This window comes from Oryx dammah, unplaced genomic scaffold (assembly GCF_014754425.2).
Source record: "Oryx dammah isolate SB20612 unplaced genomic scaffold, SCBI_Odam_1.1 HiC_scaffold_19, whole genome shotgun sequence".
Classification (NCBI taxonomy): Eukaryota; Metazoa; Chordata; class Mammalia; order Artiodactyla; family Bovidae; genus Oryx; species Oryx dammah.
This window is the reverse complement of record NW_024070203.1, coordinates 33,994,740-34,012,237: the sequence shown is the minus strand read 5'-3', so window position 1 is coordinate 34,012,237 and position 17,498 is coordinate 33,994,740. Positions and strand designations below refer to the sequence as shown.

Below are 17,498 nucleotides of genomic sequence, written 5' to 3'. Positions count from 1 at the left end.
AAGAGTCAGACACGACTTAGCGACTGAACAACAGCAACGACAACGATAACTAACCGGACAGTGTTCATTTGGTTGGAAATGATAAAGCCATCCCATGACTGAAAGTTGAGACACATCAGAAAAGGAAAGAAAAATATCCAAGGACGAAGGGAGAGAGAAGATGGTAGTGACTAGTGCCTGTGCTGTGCTGCTTGGGGGTAGTGGTGATGCCAAGAACAAAGGTGATGCTGAGGAGACAGGAATGGAGCGTCCCACGGCACTGGAGCATGGTCCCTATGGGGACCAGAGCCTGGCTCCAGAGGGAAATGCTACAGCACAGTCCAGAACCATGGTATCTATCACAAATCTTTAAGTGTGTATTCTGGGGGAAAGTGCCATGGAAATCCTTTCCCTGCATGTCATGTTACAGTGGGGAGTCCAGATGAACACGCTGGGCCAGTGAGATAGCATCCCTGTGCTCTCCTTTATCCACACAGGTTAGCACCGAGGTCAGGAATGCAAGCTCTTTCTTGGTTAAAAGCACTTGAGTGCTCTTTGGCCCAGAGAATTTCGATATTTATAGCCTTTCCTACAATCAACACGGAAGAAGTGGGTTCCCAAAGTGCACCCTGAGAAACAAAAATGAACAGAATGTAACTAACTACAATTCAGATTTTACTTAATAGGGAAGACAGTGGGTGAGCGCAATGAATGCCATATAAGTCCTGATTCTGTTCAGTCTCATATGTATTTCATCTCTACCTCTGGCTTTAAAATCTAAATAAAACCAGAGCCTGGGAGGGTATCATGGATTACGTGTGCTTCAATGAAACCCTGAGAATGTGAATAGAAACTTCACGTGAATGTAAAGCCTCTACAAGTCCACACTTCTATGAAAGTGCCTGAAATGCTGATGAAAGCAGAAGAGCATTAAGAGAGAAACCAGTTTCATCAAGAAGACAAGAGACAATAGACGATGCCAAGGCGGTGAAAAAGGAAACTCGACGCATGGTTAGTGGGAATGTAAGTGGTGTGGCCACTATGGAGAACGATATGTAAGTTCCTCAAAAAACTAAAAATAGAACTACCAGATGATCCAGCAATTCGACTTGACTCAGGTAGATACCCAAAGGACATGAAGACAAGATTTAGATATCTTATCTGCACACCCATGATTACTGCAGTGTTATGCACAGTAGCCAAGATGTTGAAACAACCCAAGTGGCCGTTGAGGATGAGTGGATAAAAAAGAGGTGGTATATATACAGGACTGAATATTATCCAGCCACAAGAAAGGAAGATATTCTCCCATTTGGGAAAAACATGGATGGACCTTGAGAATATGGTGTTAAGTGAGGTAAGTCAGACAGAAAGAAAAGTACTAGATTGTATGGCTTACATGTGGAACCTAAAAAAAGTTCAATCTGTACAAACAGAGACAAATGGTGGTTACCAGGGAAACCCAGAGGGTCCTCCGGAAGCTCCCTTGCAGTCTTGTAGTTTGGTCCAGTCTGCGGGCTCTCCTGACCCATTTGGTGTTTACTGAGCACAAACCTCATCTACATCAGGCCTGGAGGAATATTTGCTGGTTGAAGAACTTCTTTTTCACCAGTTACAGCAGATGGGTTATGAAATGTATTCATGTACATGCAAACCAAGGATAATAAAAGTTACAAAAAGGTGTGTTCGTAAGTCACTAAACCAGGCTTTTCTACTTTCAGTTCTGTCTAGGCAAATTTTTTATCTCTTTTTTTTCCCCCACAAATTCTACTTGTCACCATAGGAAATTCTCCGCGATCTGTGACTAGATGGTAGGGCTGGCTAGTCAGACTTGGCCTCTTGTACACTATCAGTGAGAATTCTCATCTGTGATGACAATCCTATTATAAATGATATGAAATATTCCGTCCCATCCTGTTAAAGTTTTCAGGCTGTAATCTGAATCCCTAAGAGCCGTCACAGTCTGAGTGCCCATCCACAAAATCTTTGTGTGGATCATTTCCCTCTCCTTTCTTCATTATGACTTAAAAAAAATATTTTATATCAAATTTAATAAAATATTTGTACTTAATTATTTCCTGCATCAATTTTTTCTGCATCAATTTTAAAAATTATGTATTTATTTAGGGCGAATAGTTTACAATGTGGTGTCAGTTTCTGCTGTAAAACAAAGTGACTCAGCTGTATGTATTCATAAATCCACACTCTTTTTTTGGATTTCCTTCCCATTTAGGTCGCTGCCTTAGTACTTTGGGGACTTGTTAACTGTCATTACATTTTACCATTCATATGAAAATGCTGAAATGGTGGATACCAAAAGGAAACTTAAATTAGATCCTTTGATTTTATCTCCTATAGGAGATTGTCTTTCACCGAATTCGTGGTCTGTCCTTCTGAATTTTTTTTTTCTTGAGAGTGCCTTATCACTCTAAGAAATGTCATTGTTATTGGTTGAACTTACTTTTTTAGAGGCCGTTTCCTACAAGATCCTGGTAGTGGTACTCCACACTGACATTTAGATTATGGATCAGAAGTAACACTTTGTCTGTAAAGGACTAGAGAGTAAGTCCGGTGGCCGGTGGGCAGTCCGTCTCCAGTTCTCTCCCCCACAGATTTTAGGGGCAGTGACAGAGTTGAGTAGTCGCAATGGAGACCACGTGGCCCTCAAAGCCCAAAATATTTACTCTTTTTATCTAGAATCCAGTCCTGGTTAGTCCGCCTCCTGTGGCCATTAATGGTAATCCTTGACACCAGAATCAAATCTTAACTCCTTATCAGGGCCTGCTTTCTCTCAAGAATTTCCAACCTATGTGCAGTTTCCTCTTTGTCTGAATGAGCAGATGGAGTAGTAAGCACATCTTACTTCTCTTTACTCCGTGGGGCAGTCTCCACACTGACTCATATCTACACCATCCACTCACAGAGCCTCACTCTTCACCCCACAGCTGTACACGGGCCACCTTTAGACAGACTGGGATTGCTTTTTGATGCCCATCAATGGATGCCTCCGGAGTCCTTTTCCAGCAGGTCTGCTGCTGCTGAGAACGGGCTAACAGATACACCAGGACACCTTCACCTCAGTTCCACACTGCCTTCCTGTTCCCAAGACAGTTCTCCAGGGGCTGAGCTGTTGGAATGTTTTTGTCTGCTGTTCCTAGGACGTGTGTGACAGAATCTCTGTTTTGGTTTTCTACAGTTTGCACCAAAATATCTCCTGAATTTTAGGTTCCCCGCCACCCCACACCCTGCTGGCATGAAGTATTAGATGGCTAGATATGCTGAACAAGCAGATCCAAAATTGCAAAAATTCTCACTGAGTTGGAATGTTTAATGCTTATGCATTTTAGACTGTAGGGAACCATAGCCATTCATCTCTTTTTGTGTGACCACATAAAGCAGTCAGACATAGGGAACTAGGAATAAAACCCCATCCTAAAGGATGCATAAAAGGCTCATAAAGGAACAATTTCCATTAAAAAATAATCTCTATGCAGTCTCCTCATTCTCAGACTACATTTGATATATTTTAACAAATAAGTGCTCTATCACAATTAGAACTTATAGCTTAATACCCTCAAGATTTTGAATACATCACTAGAAGATAACAGAAGAGGTATCTTTTGGAGGTTTATGATGCGTTTAACCTGAACATGTTATTAGATTTTGCGCACGTTTTTCATAACTCTTGTACCATTTTCTTCACCCTTGTTTAACCCACATTTATTCCACCTGGTCTGGTATGCTGTTCAGATATTTTTGTTCATAAGCAAGTACTTTATTTTGCCAGAAGTACAGTACAGAACTTCCAGGTCATTTAAAGGTCTAGAAATGCCTTATTTTCTGTAGCAGAGACTTAGCTCTAATGAGAATTTGATAAATTCTAGGTTGTTGTAAAACTAGATCCCATAATTCTTTTTTTTTTGGCTGCACTGCACAGCATGTGGATCTTGGTTTTCCGACCAGCAATCAAAACTGTGCCCTCTGCAGTGGAAGGCAAAGGACCCTGGACCACCAGGGAAGTCCTGAGACCCCACAGTTCTCAAGCCTTCACTGCTGTGAGGAGGGCAGACCTCTTGGAGTCTGGAGGCTAGAGCAGCAAAACCAGCTCCAGTGGCCCCAATCACACTGAGCAACCGAACTCTGAGCAGGGCCTTTGGCCTCAGGAATGTAGGACCACAGCGCTGTCCCCCTGGCCAGGGGCTGAAGAGGCAGGCAACTCTGGAACCGCCCAACGGCCCCCCAGGACTACTATTTCCATCTTAAGCTCAGTCACTCAGTCATGCCTGACTCTTTTCAACCCCATGAACTGTAGCCCACCAGGCTCCTCTGTCTGTGGGATTCTCCAGGAAAAAATACTGGAGTGGGTTGCCATTTCCTCCTCCAGGGGATCTTTCTGACCCAGGGATTGAATCCGTATCTCCTGTGTCTCCTGCATCAGCAAGCAGATTTTTTACCACTGAGTCACCTGGGAAGCCCTAACAGGAAACTTAATGTAAAAATTATTTGTATTTTGGGACTTCCCTGGTAGTCCAGTGGTTAAGAATCTGTCTTGCCATGCAGGGGATGTGGGTTTGATTTTTGGTCTGGGAACTAAGATCCCACATGCCGCAGAGCAACTAAGCCCAAGGGCTGCAACTACTGAGCCTAGGTGCCACAGCTAAGGAACCTGTAGGTGGGAAGGAAGGTTCCCACATGATGCAACGAATATTCCATGTGCCACAACTAAGACAGGACACAGCCAAATAAATACAAAACCTTAAATCTCATTCATTAGCAACCTCCTCCCCCAAGACATGAAAGTCATCTACAAGGGTTGGGTAGGGTGTGGGTTGAACAATTGTTTCCACCAACTTGCATCAGAACAGCAATACAAGCTTGCATGGACCTAGTCAAACAGCCCCAGAAGGCTTGGGAGCGCTGCATGTATTGCTGCAAACTCGTGTTCTGGCTCTGGAGCAAACAGCATCCAGTTAGCATCAGATGTGACAGGCGCACAAACAGAGAAAAACCAAGAAAACAAGGTGTTTTCCTCCACTTCACTGTGGGACTGAGGTGCACACAGTCAACCCAGGACATTAGGAAGTCCAACTTCAAGGTGACTTTGCATGAGATGCCATTGTCTAAAATCCAAACACTGATACGTACTTGAGAAGGATTTTATAGTGTAAAGTTTATTAATAACTGGAAATTGAGCACTCCCAAACCAGCAAGGTCAATCAGCTGTAATAATCATTGAAATAACTCCAGTGAAATATCACTGCCGGGTAATGGAGCATATTGCTCACTTTTCACAAATGACTCCCCACACAAATAGCTAGAGTGAAATCAGCTGGGTTCAATGAATTTGTAATTGCAGAACACCACCTTGAGCACTCAGTCACATCAGACTTGGCTGTGAACAGCTGCTGCAGAAGCCCATTCAGTCGTACCACGAACTAACTCACGCCGGGCAGTGCTGTCTCTTAAAGTGGCTGCTCAAGGTAACATTCAGGGACCATCTCAGAAGTGCTGCGGAGTCAGTGACTCACATGTAATGTACTGAATGCTAGGCTCTGATTCGACTGACCCCTATTAGCTTTTGCTGACACTATACAAATCTGAATAGAAGCTCACCCTATGAGTCACCTGGTGTAGCAAACCAATCTGCTATATTCCCAGTTGGACCATGATTCACATGATAATCATAAGGGGCTGACTTGATATATGTGATTTCAACTCAGTTCTGCTGAACTGACTTAGGAGCCTGCTAGAAAGTCACTCCTTGCTTAATGCCATGGATTTCCATCTATGAACAAGTGTACAGAAATGCAAAACTGAGGGTAAGATATCCAGTTCACAACTGGAGAGAACCATGGTCTCCTTCAAGGATGCAGATGCAGTTCCTAGAAGTACTTTCCGTGTAGATACATCATTCCTGTGAATAACTTTGCAAGACCACTCACTTGAAAGGCTCTGCCACGTCATTTTAAACCACTTATGTGAAGTCTGGGGGCTTCTCAGGTGGCACTAGTGGTAAAGAAGCCACCTACCAATGCAGGTAAACTTAAGAGACGAGGGTTCGATCCCTGGGTCAAGAAGATCCCCTGGAGGAGGGCACAGCAACCCACTCTAGTATTCTTGCCTGGAGAATGCCATGGACAGAGGAGCCTGGCAGGCTACAGTTCAAGGAGTCACAAAGAGTCAGACATGACTGAAGTGACTTAGCATGCACACACGTCATGTCATTTCTAAACCACTTATGTGAAGTCTGGACCTGTAAGCGGCATCTGTTAGTGAAAAGTGAATGTCATGAGCCAGCTCCATGCAGAAATGAAAGAACACCAGGACTTTGGGAACTGACGTTCAAGTGTCTGAAATGAAACCAGCCATCCGGGCCACTGTATTAAAATAAGAAAACTTCTTTACCTCTCTCACTCTTGTTTGTCTACATAATCTGGAATAATAAAATCTCCTTGTATGTAATCTAAGTTGTGTATGACTCTTTTGCAACCCCATGGACTGTAGCCGGCCAAACTCCTCTGGATCCATGAGACTGCCCAGGCAAGAATACTAGAGTGGGTTGCCACTTCCTTCTCCAGAGGATCTTCCCAATCCAGGGATCGAACCCATGTCTCCTGCACTGGCAGGCGGGTTCTTTACCACTGAGCCACCTGGGCAGCCCAATCTTGGAAGACTTTACAGGCTAAAGACTTTCAAAAGCCAGAAGAAAGGGGATTAAAAATCTAAGAAAAGGTCAAAAATGTTTTCTAATGTAAAACTGCTATAAGGGATTAATCAATCAAATGTGTTGAGTCCTGCCCCGAAGGCCACAGGGGCAAGGCCTCGCACCAAGGCCACAGAAGCGAAGCCCAGAATCAAGGTCACCTCTGAAGCTGACTGAGCCACCGTGTAACCTTGCCAAAAGCCCTCTGATCATCACTGACAAGCTTCCTGACTCCCAATTAGGCAAAGATGCCCACTCCAGTAAACACTCTATAGCACCCCAACCAATTACCTAATGCCAAACTTCCAGAAGGAATTTTGTCTGAGGCTGTAAAAATTTACTATTAACCCACAAACACTGTCGGCTTTCCCTGGTCTATTAGGTGGTCAGACCGCTGTGCTCACAGTGCCCACTTTATCTCTGCTCTTTTTTCTTAATAAACTTCTTCCTTCTGAAATGCTGTGTCTGGAAATTCTTTTCCAACCCATGCTCAGCCTGCCTCAGCAAAATGTGGGATATGAAATTCTAATGCTGTCTCTGCTTCGATCTGACACCTCTCCATACCTCGAGCAAGTCACGTGGTCATATCTTCTGGTGTGAGGGACCACGATTAAGGGGTCTGACTGTAGTAACAATATTACTGCCTGGCCTTTCTTAATGTTGAAGATAACTCATGCTTGTATATTTCTTCCTTCTGGTTTCCTATTTGTTAGAGGTTCATGAATCTGCCAGGGTTTCCCATGTGGCTCAGTGGTAAAGAATCCGCCTGATTCAATACAGGAGACTCAGATTTGAACCCTGAGTTGGGAAGATCCCTTGGAGAAGGAAATGGCAACCCACTCCAGTACTTTCCTGGGAAATCCCATGAACAGAGGAGCCTGGCAGTCCTGGGGTCTGCAAGAGGGACTGAGCACACACATGCATCAATCTGCAGTCAACAGAAAATCATGTTTGGTGTGTAAGAGCCCTGGGCATCGAGTCCAATCTAATTCTAATCTCATTTTGGCTTCTGTTTAGCTGGAAATGTCTGACAAGGCCATTAACCTCTCTGAATGTTTCCACTTCTGTAAAGTGAAGTAAGTGAGTAATCTGACTTTTATCATTCTATACTTTTGATAGCGGGCTTCCTTGGTAGCTCAGCTGGTAAAGAATCCACCTGCATTGCAGGAGACCTGGATTCAGTCCCTGGGTTGGGAAGATCCCCCAGAGAAGGGAAAGGCTACTCTCTCCAGTATTCTGGCCTGGAGAATTCCATGGACTGTATAGTTCATAGGGTTGAAAAGAGTCAGACATGACTGAGCGACTTTTGATTGGATTTTAGGAAAGTTAGCATTTCTAGCTACCAAGTTTCCACATTCTCTTAATTAAAATGGACTCTGTAGTATTTTAATGCAGACATTGGATTTTCCAAATATAGCATGACCTAAAACATAGTTTTAATGCGTATTTGTTTTACAAAGTGAAATATTTTGAAGTTCAGAGATAATCTTCTTTTCTTCTTTTTAAAAATAATTTTATTTATTTATTTGGCTGCACTGGGCCTTAGTTGAGCCATTGGAACTCTTAGCTGTAGTATGTGGGATTTAGTTCCCTGACTAGGAATTGGACCTGGGGGCCCTGCAGTGGGAGCACAGTCTTAGACACTGGACCACCAGGGAGGTCCTGAGATAATATTCTTAAAATGCTATTTGAAGTTTATAAATAAATAAAATCATTATTTGAAATAAAAGGGTCCTTATAATGCAGAAATGTATTGTTTTTAAATTTAGATACTGACAGAAAACATTTTATATTTTCCTAATTTTGATGGACATCTATTTCATTGAAAGGACTGATGCTGAGGCTGAAACTCCAGTACTTTGGCCACCTCATGCGGAGAGTTGACTCATCGGAAAAGACCCTGATGTTGGGAGGGATTGGGGGGCAGGAGGAGAAGGGGACGACAGAGGATGAGACGGGTGGAAAGCATCACCTACTTGATGCACGAGTTCGGGTGAACTCTGGGAGTTAGCGATGGACAGGGAGGCCTGGCGTGCTGCAATTCATGGGGTCGCAAAGAGTCGGACACAGCTGAGCTGAGCGACTGAACTGAACTGAACTGAACAGGGCTCTACTGCATTAATTTACTGAATGTGTGCTAAGACGATTCAGTCATGTGGGACTCTGCGACCCCATGGACTGTGGCCCGCCAGGCTCTTCTGTCCATGGCATTTTCCAGGCAATAATACTGGAGTGGGTTGCCATTTGCTTCTCCAGGGAATTTACTGAATGCTGGCAGTCAAGCCATGGCATACCTACTTTTCTTATCTCTATTTTACAGACGATAAAAACTATGGCACAGGGAGGTTGAGTAACTTGCCTGAGGTCACACAGCTAAACGGAGATCTGAATCTAGACAGTTCCTGAGTCCAGGACTTCTACCTATTACGAAATATTGTGCCTCCTACACAATACTGATACGTGATACAGAAGATGCCACTAACTGTACAGGACGAGGCCCAGTAGAAAACCAGGTCGTGAGCAAAAGAAAAAAAAAAAAGGCTAAGACTTTACAGGCAGATCCTTTTCATTACAATTTCCTTTGCCAAGTCTGGGGAAGAAGTCACAACCATTTCGTCAACTCGGACCTTCGTTTGGTCACCTTTGCGATCTGGAACCACCAGAAGGGAACTGAAGCCCAGCCACGCAGGGGCCCTGCGCTCCAGAAGAGAGGAGCTGACGCCGGAGGGTGACGAGAAGATGCCCCCGCCTCCGGGGACAGCGCGAGCCCCACGGGCGAATGACTGCTTCGGCCCGCTGGTGGCCGAGGGGCGTTCCGCCGGCGCCGCAGGCATCCGCTGCGGTAGGGAGACCCGGCGCCCTCTGGCCAATAGGCTCGGCGGGGTCAGACAAAGAGAGCTCGGCCTCGGCCGGATTCTCGGGAGGAAGGGAAGTCGGGGTGAGTTCCCCCGGAGCGTCGTCCTCCTCACGGACTGAAGCTGGGCCTCGGAGCCCACTCCTGCAGCCGGTCAACCGCGGGGGGCGCGGGGACAGAGCTGCACTCCCGGCCTCGGCCCCCTGCCCGGTGCCCAGGCTTTTCCCGATCGCTGGCCAGTCTCGGGGGCTCGCAAGCCACTCGGGCCCTCAGGCCCTACCCTAGTCGGCTCCCGCAGCATCGAGACCACCCCCACACCCGCTGCCCACTCCTTCCAGCCCGCTGCCCCCACCGCTGTAGGGCCCCGGGCGCACAATCCAGTCCAGCCGGCGCCCCGCCTCCTCCGCGACCCCTCCCTTGCCCACTCCTCCACAATCCAAGGAGGGAAGTAGCGGCGCCCACCGACCCCCCAAAGCCCACTCCCTGCCGCGCGCCACTGCCCCAGAGGTCCACTCCAGCCCCGGGCCCGCTCAGATCTCCGCAATCGGGGCGCCAGACTCGTTCCAACTTCCGAGCGCAGCCGGGATAGCGCGGGCGATTAACCGCGCGGTTCCTGCAAGTAAAACACCCGCCGCGCCGCCTCTACGTCCTCCGCGCGGGCAGAGGGTGCCGACAGTTCTGTCCATTGGGTTTTCAAGAGCTTCAGGAACGACACAGAGTCAGACCCCTGGGGCTCCGTGGAGGGCGCCCGCCGGAGTGGAAGTCTCCACTTCCTCTCCACCTGGGCGCACTGCCCGCCTCCCGCGCCCAAAGTTTCTCAAATCCGCTTTGGGTGTCAGTAGCCCACCCACTCACTGACGCCCGGCCACGGGAGTCGTATCCTGCGGACTCCCCGGCGGAGACCCTGGAAACGCGGTCACAGTCCAAGCCCAACACCCGCTGCACACTGACTCAGGCCTGCTCCCGCCACCGCCGTCCTGCCCCCTGTGCGCTCCCCGCCTGGCCCCCGCCGCCCGGGTATCCGAGGTCTGAGCGCGAGTCCGGGAGGGAGAAGGAGCCGCTGAGCTAGCGGGTACTCACGGTTCCTCTGTCCACCCGGAGAGCCGGAGGGGTGGCTGGGGCCAGCTCGCCTCCGTTCTCTGTGCGCATGCGTCCCGCGAGTGCCTTACTTTTATTATAATTCCAAGTGCAGCCCTCGTTAAGCCCGCGATCGCCCTCCCTGGCTTTCCTCTGTCTTTGGCTCTCGGCCTTTCCAGTCGCCCTCTTCTCTCGCTCTTTCCCTCCCTCGGCCCTGCCTCTCCCCGCCCCTCTCTCCCCCTCCCTGGCTCCGCGATCCCAGGGCTCGCCTCCGGCGGCGCGCTCCTCTGCGGCGAGAGCTGGGGGTCCCCATCCACGCCCGGACCTTGGTCCCCTTCTCCAGCCCCTGATTAGGAAGTACGGAGAGTGGGCGCCGAAGAACCCCCTCGGCTATTCCTTACGCTGGGGTTCGCGGGGACTGGATGGGACTCCGGCGTGCGGGAGAAAGAGCGTGGGACCTTTTGAATGGAGCGGTGTGAAGGAGGAGCCAGTGTGCGCGCAGGGGTGGGCCGCGCGCCCAGATGCTGCTACCTGGGAGAGTCCGGCCGCCGACTGTCCGCCTCGGGAGGGCAGTCCCCACCGTCTCCTTTCCCCCGAGTGCTTCTCCCAGCTCGCCCCCCACCCCCTCAGGCTGCAGCCTCAGCCTCCAACGGCCCGATACTGAAAAGGGGTTCCTCACCCCCTCCCCACCCGCCCGAGTGAGTCGAAGGCCCCACCTGGCTGGATTGCGGGGAAGGTGGGGGGGGGGCGAGCGGGGGATAACTAACTCCTGACTGGAATCCGAGGAAGGAGGAGACCTGGAGGGTGGGGGGAACCCGCCGCCCAGCTCTGCGGTCGCGGAGGCCTTAAGACCGCGGCGCTCCCTCGGGATCGAGACGCAGTCTGACTGCCGGGGCCGTGCGCCCAAGCGCGGAGAGCTGAACTGAAGCTGGAAGCAGACCTGACCCTAAAATAACATCACGTCATTTCCTCCCTGGCCACCCGAGCCCGCTGTAGCCGGGGGCTGGGGAGTGGGAGCGCGAGGAGGGGGCGGAAGCGTGTCCCGGGTTGGCTTGGAGTAGCCGGAGGAGAGCGACGCTTAAAGGAGAGTTTGAGAAGCCGCCTCGCAGACGGCGGGGGCCCCCTCCCTCTTCCATAGACTCTGGAAGGAAGTGGTCCGGGAAAAGTAGCCTCGAGGGTCTCCTGGGGGGAGGGGTGTGAGGCGGGCAGCCGGGGTCTTTTCCTTGACCGTGCGCTGCCGGGTCTGACCTTCCCGCTTGCCCTCCCGCTCTCCCCTTGCTGGCCCCACATGGAGTGGGTCAGTCCGAGTTAGGGAGGAACCCGGGATGCTGGCGTCCCGGTGAGGTCGCGGACTGTGAGACCACAGTACTCACGGGTATGGGCGAGCTCTGCCCGGCGCTGGAGTCCACTTCCCGAGGCAGACGTCCCCCTGAGGGTCGGCCAGGCAGTGCCAGAGCTGCCCTGAGCAGGAGCGAGAGGCGGCCCGGCCGCTCCTCTTGCCCCGGCGAGAGCCCGGCGGCTGGCAGGGCGGGGATCAGGGCGGAGAAGTCTCGGCGCCGCAGGGGAGCCGCAGGAGGGGGTCGCCGAAGGAGGAGAGCGAAGAAGCGCACGAGGCCGGAGAGCGTGCCGGAGAGGAGGCTGAGCAGCGTCGGGGCAGCGGGCGAACCTGGGAGCTGTGCGGGGCCGGCGGGCAGGGCGTGAGGCGGGGGAGGAGAGAGACAAAACCACACCAGGTCATTGTGGGGTCCTGCTGCAGACCGAAGAGGAAGTGCAGAGTGCCAGTCTGCGGCATTTTGAAGCGTTACTTTGGGGGTGCAAGAGAAGTCGGTGAGAGCAAGAGGAAAAAGACTGCTTAGTTTCTCCGTGCTGCTAGTCTTCCCCTCTCTTCCCTCTCCGCCTCACCGCCTTCTCCTCCCACCCTCTTCTAACTGCCTGCTACTTAAGGTGTGGTCCTTGGACCCGCAGCTTGGATAATACTTAGGAGCTTGTTGGAAAACCAGAATCTCAGACCCTATCCTGACCCACCGCATCAGAATGGGAATTCTGAGACCTGTTCCCTGTGAGGTGCAGTGCACAGCAGTGTCTGTGTTCACCTCTCTTGGTTCTTTCGAATATGGTTGAAAATCTCCTACCTCACTTTTGCCTCATCCTCTCACTCTGCCTCATCCTATCATCCTGCCTCTTTCCCTCTGTCTTGCTCCACCTTCCAAAGTGCCCAGAGCTCTACTAGACATAGATGAGGTCGCCAGGGCCTGTGAGAAGAGTCCAGGGGAGGCCTGGTTACAGGCAGGAGACTGAAGGGCCTTCAGGCTGGAGGAAAATGCACTGGCGATTTGATTTCGGTTGTGCTGGGTACTGGGGTCAGGAGAGACCAGAACTCAGCACAATCTACAACCCCCTTTCCACACGCCCTGTGTTCATCTTATCCCTCCAGCCAGTGCTGGAGGCAGGCCTCCAGCTGAGAGGCGGGCCTCTCACCTTCCACTTGTTGCGTGGGAGATCTAAGAGGCTAAGGTAAAGATAAACTTTTTTCTTGCTATGTATGGGTAAACAATTTAGAACTCAGGGGTTCAGGACTCTATCTTGCTACCAACGCGACGGCTAACCTTCGGAAATTCTTATTCTTTGAGTTCATCCGATTCATTTACGCAGTAAAGGGATTGAACTTTGGCTTTTTGAGGTCACCCTCCTTGTTCAGGTTTTTGGAGCTCTCAGAGCTTCTTGATCCACTAACATTTAGTGAAGTTACAAACCGGAACCTAACTCAGCCAATCCAAACAGCCCCCGCAAGCAAAGTGAAAAGACAATTTAATGTGTGTGAAAAGCCAGAGCTAGTGGTTGCCAAGAAAAATAAAGGTGGAGGCGGGAAGCATCGAATACAGGCAACCCGGGGGCGTGGCGGGCGTCCTCGGGGCTCGGCGACCGCTCTCCAGGGTCCTGAAGGCGGGAGCGGCCGCGTGGGCTTGGCCGCGCGTCCCCGCTCGGCAGTGGCAGGGCTAGGCCTGCTTCCTTCCCTCTGATGGGAAGCGGGTGTCAGAAGGGAGCGAGGAAACCTAGCAACCCATTCTCATTCATGAGGCCCTTTCTGGGAAGCTGCCGGGCTCTCCGGCTGATTCGTCCTTCGCTCGTTGGTATGCGCCCGGCGAGAGTGGAGCTGGGTTTGCATTTCCGAGCAAGTTCACTGTTGAGCTTCTCTCATTACCTTTTCCTAGAGAACGGGGTCGTTCTCATAGTGTTTTCATTCTCCGCGTGCGGACGCTTCTCTCCCCTCCCCCGCTTTCTGGACCTCCGCAGCGTTTATTTTAGGGGCTGGACCCGGAAATCCCCGAGCCTTCTGGAGGCGCGCCAACGGCTCACTCGAGGGGGAAGTGAGAGATGCCGAAGAGCCCAGAGCCGGCCTCGGCGCCCAGGGTCTGTCTCTCGAGGAGGGACGCAGGCGACCAGCCCCTGGGCGGGGGGTGGGAGAAGAGCTCGGGCGCGGCTGCGCCCCTGGATCTGGACGGGATGCCGCTAGCCCCGGGCGCACCTGCGGGGACCGTGGGCCAGCGGCCGCGGCAGCTCCAGAGCGGTGCCCGTGGCCGCAGGCCTATGCCACTATGCTAAGCAAGTCAAGAGAAAACAGGCCTGGTTCCCGGAGACCCGGAATTGGCAAGCCCACCCCGCGGCCTTCCCAACCGGCTTCAGGCAAGCGCTGGAACAGAGCGGAGAGCGCAGAACCGGAGCCTCAGGCGCACTTCTGCCTAGCGCGCCCGGCTGCCGGGGCCCCGAAGGTCGCTCCACAGGCCTTTCGTGGGTCCCGGATTTTGAGTCTCTAGATCAGATTTTCAAGTGGTTTTTCGAGAACATGGAACCTGTAACCTGACTCTTCTCCCGCCCCAGCCCTTCTTCCCGAGTTGCTGGACGCCCCTTCCTCGGCACGCTTCATTAGGCATTGCGCTGCGGTCCTGTGAGCCCAGACAGAGACGCTTGTGAGGGAAACCGCAGACATGTGCAGGCAGAATATAAAAGCCCGGCTCCTTTGGGCCTCTGGAGAAGTTCACCTCTTCCTCTTCTCTAGAGTGGTGTTTTCCCTAGGGCAGCAGTCCGCTCCCCCAGTTCTGGCTCCTGTCTTGTGAAGGACCGCCGGCTTCTCCAACTAGCGGAGATGTGAAGGCTGGAGGCATCGGGTGCTGAAACCCAGCCACTTCCTTTGCTCGTTTTGGCAAGGTCAGAGCACGGAGTATTAAAGCAGCCACAAAATTCGATCCGAGAAAAGTTACCCGAGGAGAGACCTTCAGCCGCAGGCGGTGCCGATCACGCCGAAAAGCCCGGTCTTCCTTTTAGGCCAGGTTCTGTATGACAGTCCAAGAGTTTAAGAAACAATTCCAAATGGAATCATCTTGGAATCTGTATTCCTAAAAGGACTGTTCCCAGGGACTCCAGAAGTCTTAGGGAATCCCTGATTCTGATGGGGAATCCACTTTCCTAACTGTTCATGTTGCTTACTGAACTGCAGAGTCAATATGAACAGAGTCTCACTCCTTTCAAAAGGAAAATTCAGAAATGTCATTCACCCCTAAATAGTACATTTCATAAAGGAAACATCCACGGTGGAATTAAACTACTTCTTTACCAAAAATTTATGAGAGCCTTTAAAATGAAAATCACAGAATGGAATTTGAAGTTAGATTTAATTTTTTGAGCTGACCTATTTTTCCTGAACTTTATTATTTTTTAAATTTTATTTTGCTGTGGTTTAGCCATACTATATATTTTAATTTTCTGTCATTGGTAGAAGTCGTTTTTCCATGACCACAACAATCATATTAGTTCACAACTGCAGGGTTGCATGGTTCTAATTTTGAATATTTTAATTAAAAATGTAAATGAACTGAAGCATTTGTAAATGATAAGAAAAAAAGGATCCATGTACCAAAGTCCTAAGACTTCCCTCCCCCATCTTTCTTATTTGTTAGCTCATTTAAGAGGATGGAAAAGAAAAGTAAACTAAAGCCTGCACTCTGTCTTCTGTACTATTCCATATATCCAGAGATCAAGAGGGAATTTTAAAATTACATATCAGAAAATTAAAAAGAAAAATTCAAAACTCATTTTTGAAGCTTTAGTGATTTTTGGGGGGGTCTCTAACTCTATAAAAATTACATTTGTCTACGCTAGTAGAGTTTTTAAAATTATGAATGATTACAATTTAAAAATTATATATATTATGTAATATATAATTATAGAATAATTATATATAATATAATGCTATATAATATTTTATAATATATATATATATTACACCAAACAAGCTATTCCTAAGAAGGAATAGGCAGTCGCCTAATAAGATTTCCACTATATTTTGCACACTTACTTTTACCATAAAAAAGATTGACTTTTTTTTACCCTGATGTACGAGCATTTTCAAAATGTTCTCATGTATGTTACTCGACTAATCACTACTTCCCTGCCCCCACCGCCCCTTCTATTTAATGAGGAAACTGCAGAGCAGTGAAGTTAGATGATGTTTGTTAGGACAAGTAAAACCATAATTCTAAAAAACACATGTTCCTCAGTGTTCACTGCAGTGCTGTTTACAATAGCCAGGATATGGAAGCAACTTAAATAGCCATTGACAGATATGAAGATGCAATATGTATATATAATGGAATATTATTCGGCCATAGAAAGGAATGATATTGGGTCATTTGTAGAGATGTGGGTGGACCAAGAGTCTGTCAGACAGAGTGAAGTAAGTCAGGTAGAGCAAAACAAAAACATATATAAACACATATGTGTGGCATCCAGATAGAGGTGCAGACATAGAGAACAGGGATGGGGAGGTTAGGATTGACATATATACACTCAGTCAGTTCAGTCGCAGCACGCCAGGCCTCCCTGTTCATCACCAACTCCCAGAGTCACCCAAACTCATGTCCATTGAGTCAGTGATGCCATCCAGTCATCTCATCCTCTGTCCTCCCCTTCTCCTCCTGCCCTCAATCTTTCCCAGCATCAGGGTCTTTTCAAATGAGTCAGCTCTTCAAATCAGGTGGAAAAAGTATTGGAATTTCAGCTTCAACATCAGTCCTACCAATGAACACCCAGGACTGATTTCCTTTGTGATGGACTGGTTGTATCTCCTTATAGTCCAAGGGACTCTCAAGAGTCTTCTCCGACACCACAGTTCAAAAGCATCAATTCTTCTGTGCTCAGCTTTCTTCATAGTCCAACTCTCACATCCATACATGACCACTGGAAAAACCATAGCCTTGACTAGATGGACCTTTGTTGGAAAAGTAATGTCTCTGCTTTTTAATATGCTATCTAGGTTGCTCATAACTTTCCTTGCAAGGAGTAAGCGTCTTTTAATTTCATGGCTTCAGTCACTATCTGCAGTGATTTTGGAGCCCAGAAAAATAAAGTCAGCCACTGTTTCCCCATCTATTTGCCATAAAGTGATAGGACCAGATGCCATGATCTTTGTTTTCTGAATGTTGAGTTTTAACCCAAATTTTTCACTCTCCTCTTTCACTTTCATCAAGAAGCTTTTTAGTTTCTCTTCACTTTCTGCCACAAGGGTGGTGTCATCTGCATATCTGAGGTTATTGATATTTCTCCCAGCAATCTTGATTTCAGTTTGTGCTTCTTCCAGCCCAGCTTTTCTCATGATGTACTCTGCATAGAAGTTAAATAAGTAGGGTGACAATATACAGCCTTGACATACTCCTTTTCCTATTTGGAACCAGTCTGTTGTTCCATGTCCAGGTCTAACTGTTGCTTCCTGACCTGCATATAAGTTTCTCAAGAGGCAGGTCAGGTGGTCTGGTATTCCCATCTCTTTCAGAATTTTCCACAGTTTATTGTGATCCACACAGTCAAAGGCTTTGGCATAGTCAATAAAGC

General features: G+C 49.0%; 1 protein-coding gene across 3 annotated transcripts in view; it reads right to left on the bottom strand.

Annotated features, from left to right (window-relative positions):
- Nucleotides 1-17,498, bottom strand: part of RGS20 (regulator of G protein signaling 20) — a 47,807-nt gene that overhangs the window by 15,670 nt on the left and 14,639 nt on the right. The window contains exon 2 of one of the 3 annotated variants that reach the window (XM_040261219.1): nucleotides 11,987-12,296. In XM_040261219.1, the coding sequence (XP_040117153.1) occupies nucleotides 11,987-12,296 (310 nt within the window). Of the gene's footprint in view, nucleotides 1-10,616; nucleotides 10,818-11,986; nucleotides 12,297-17,498 lie in introns of those variants that run through there. The other 2 variants (XM_040261220.1, XM_040261221.1) reach the window with 2 other exon arrangements.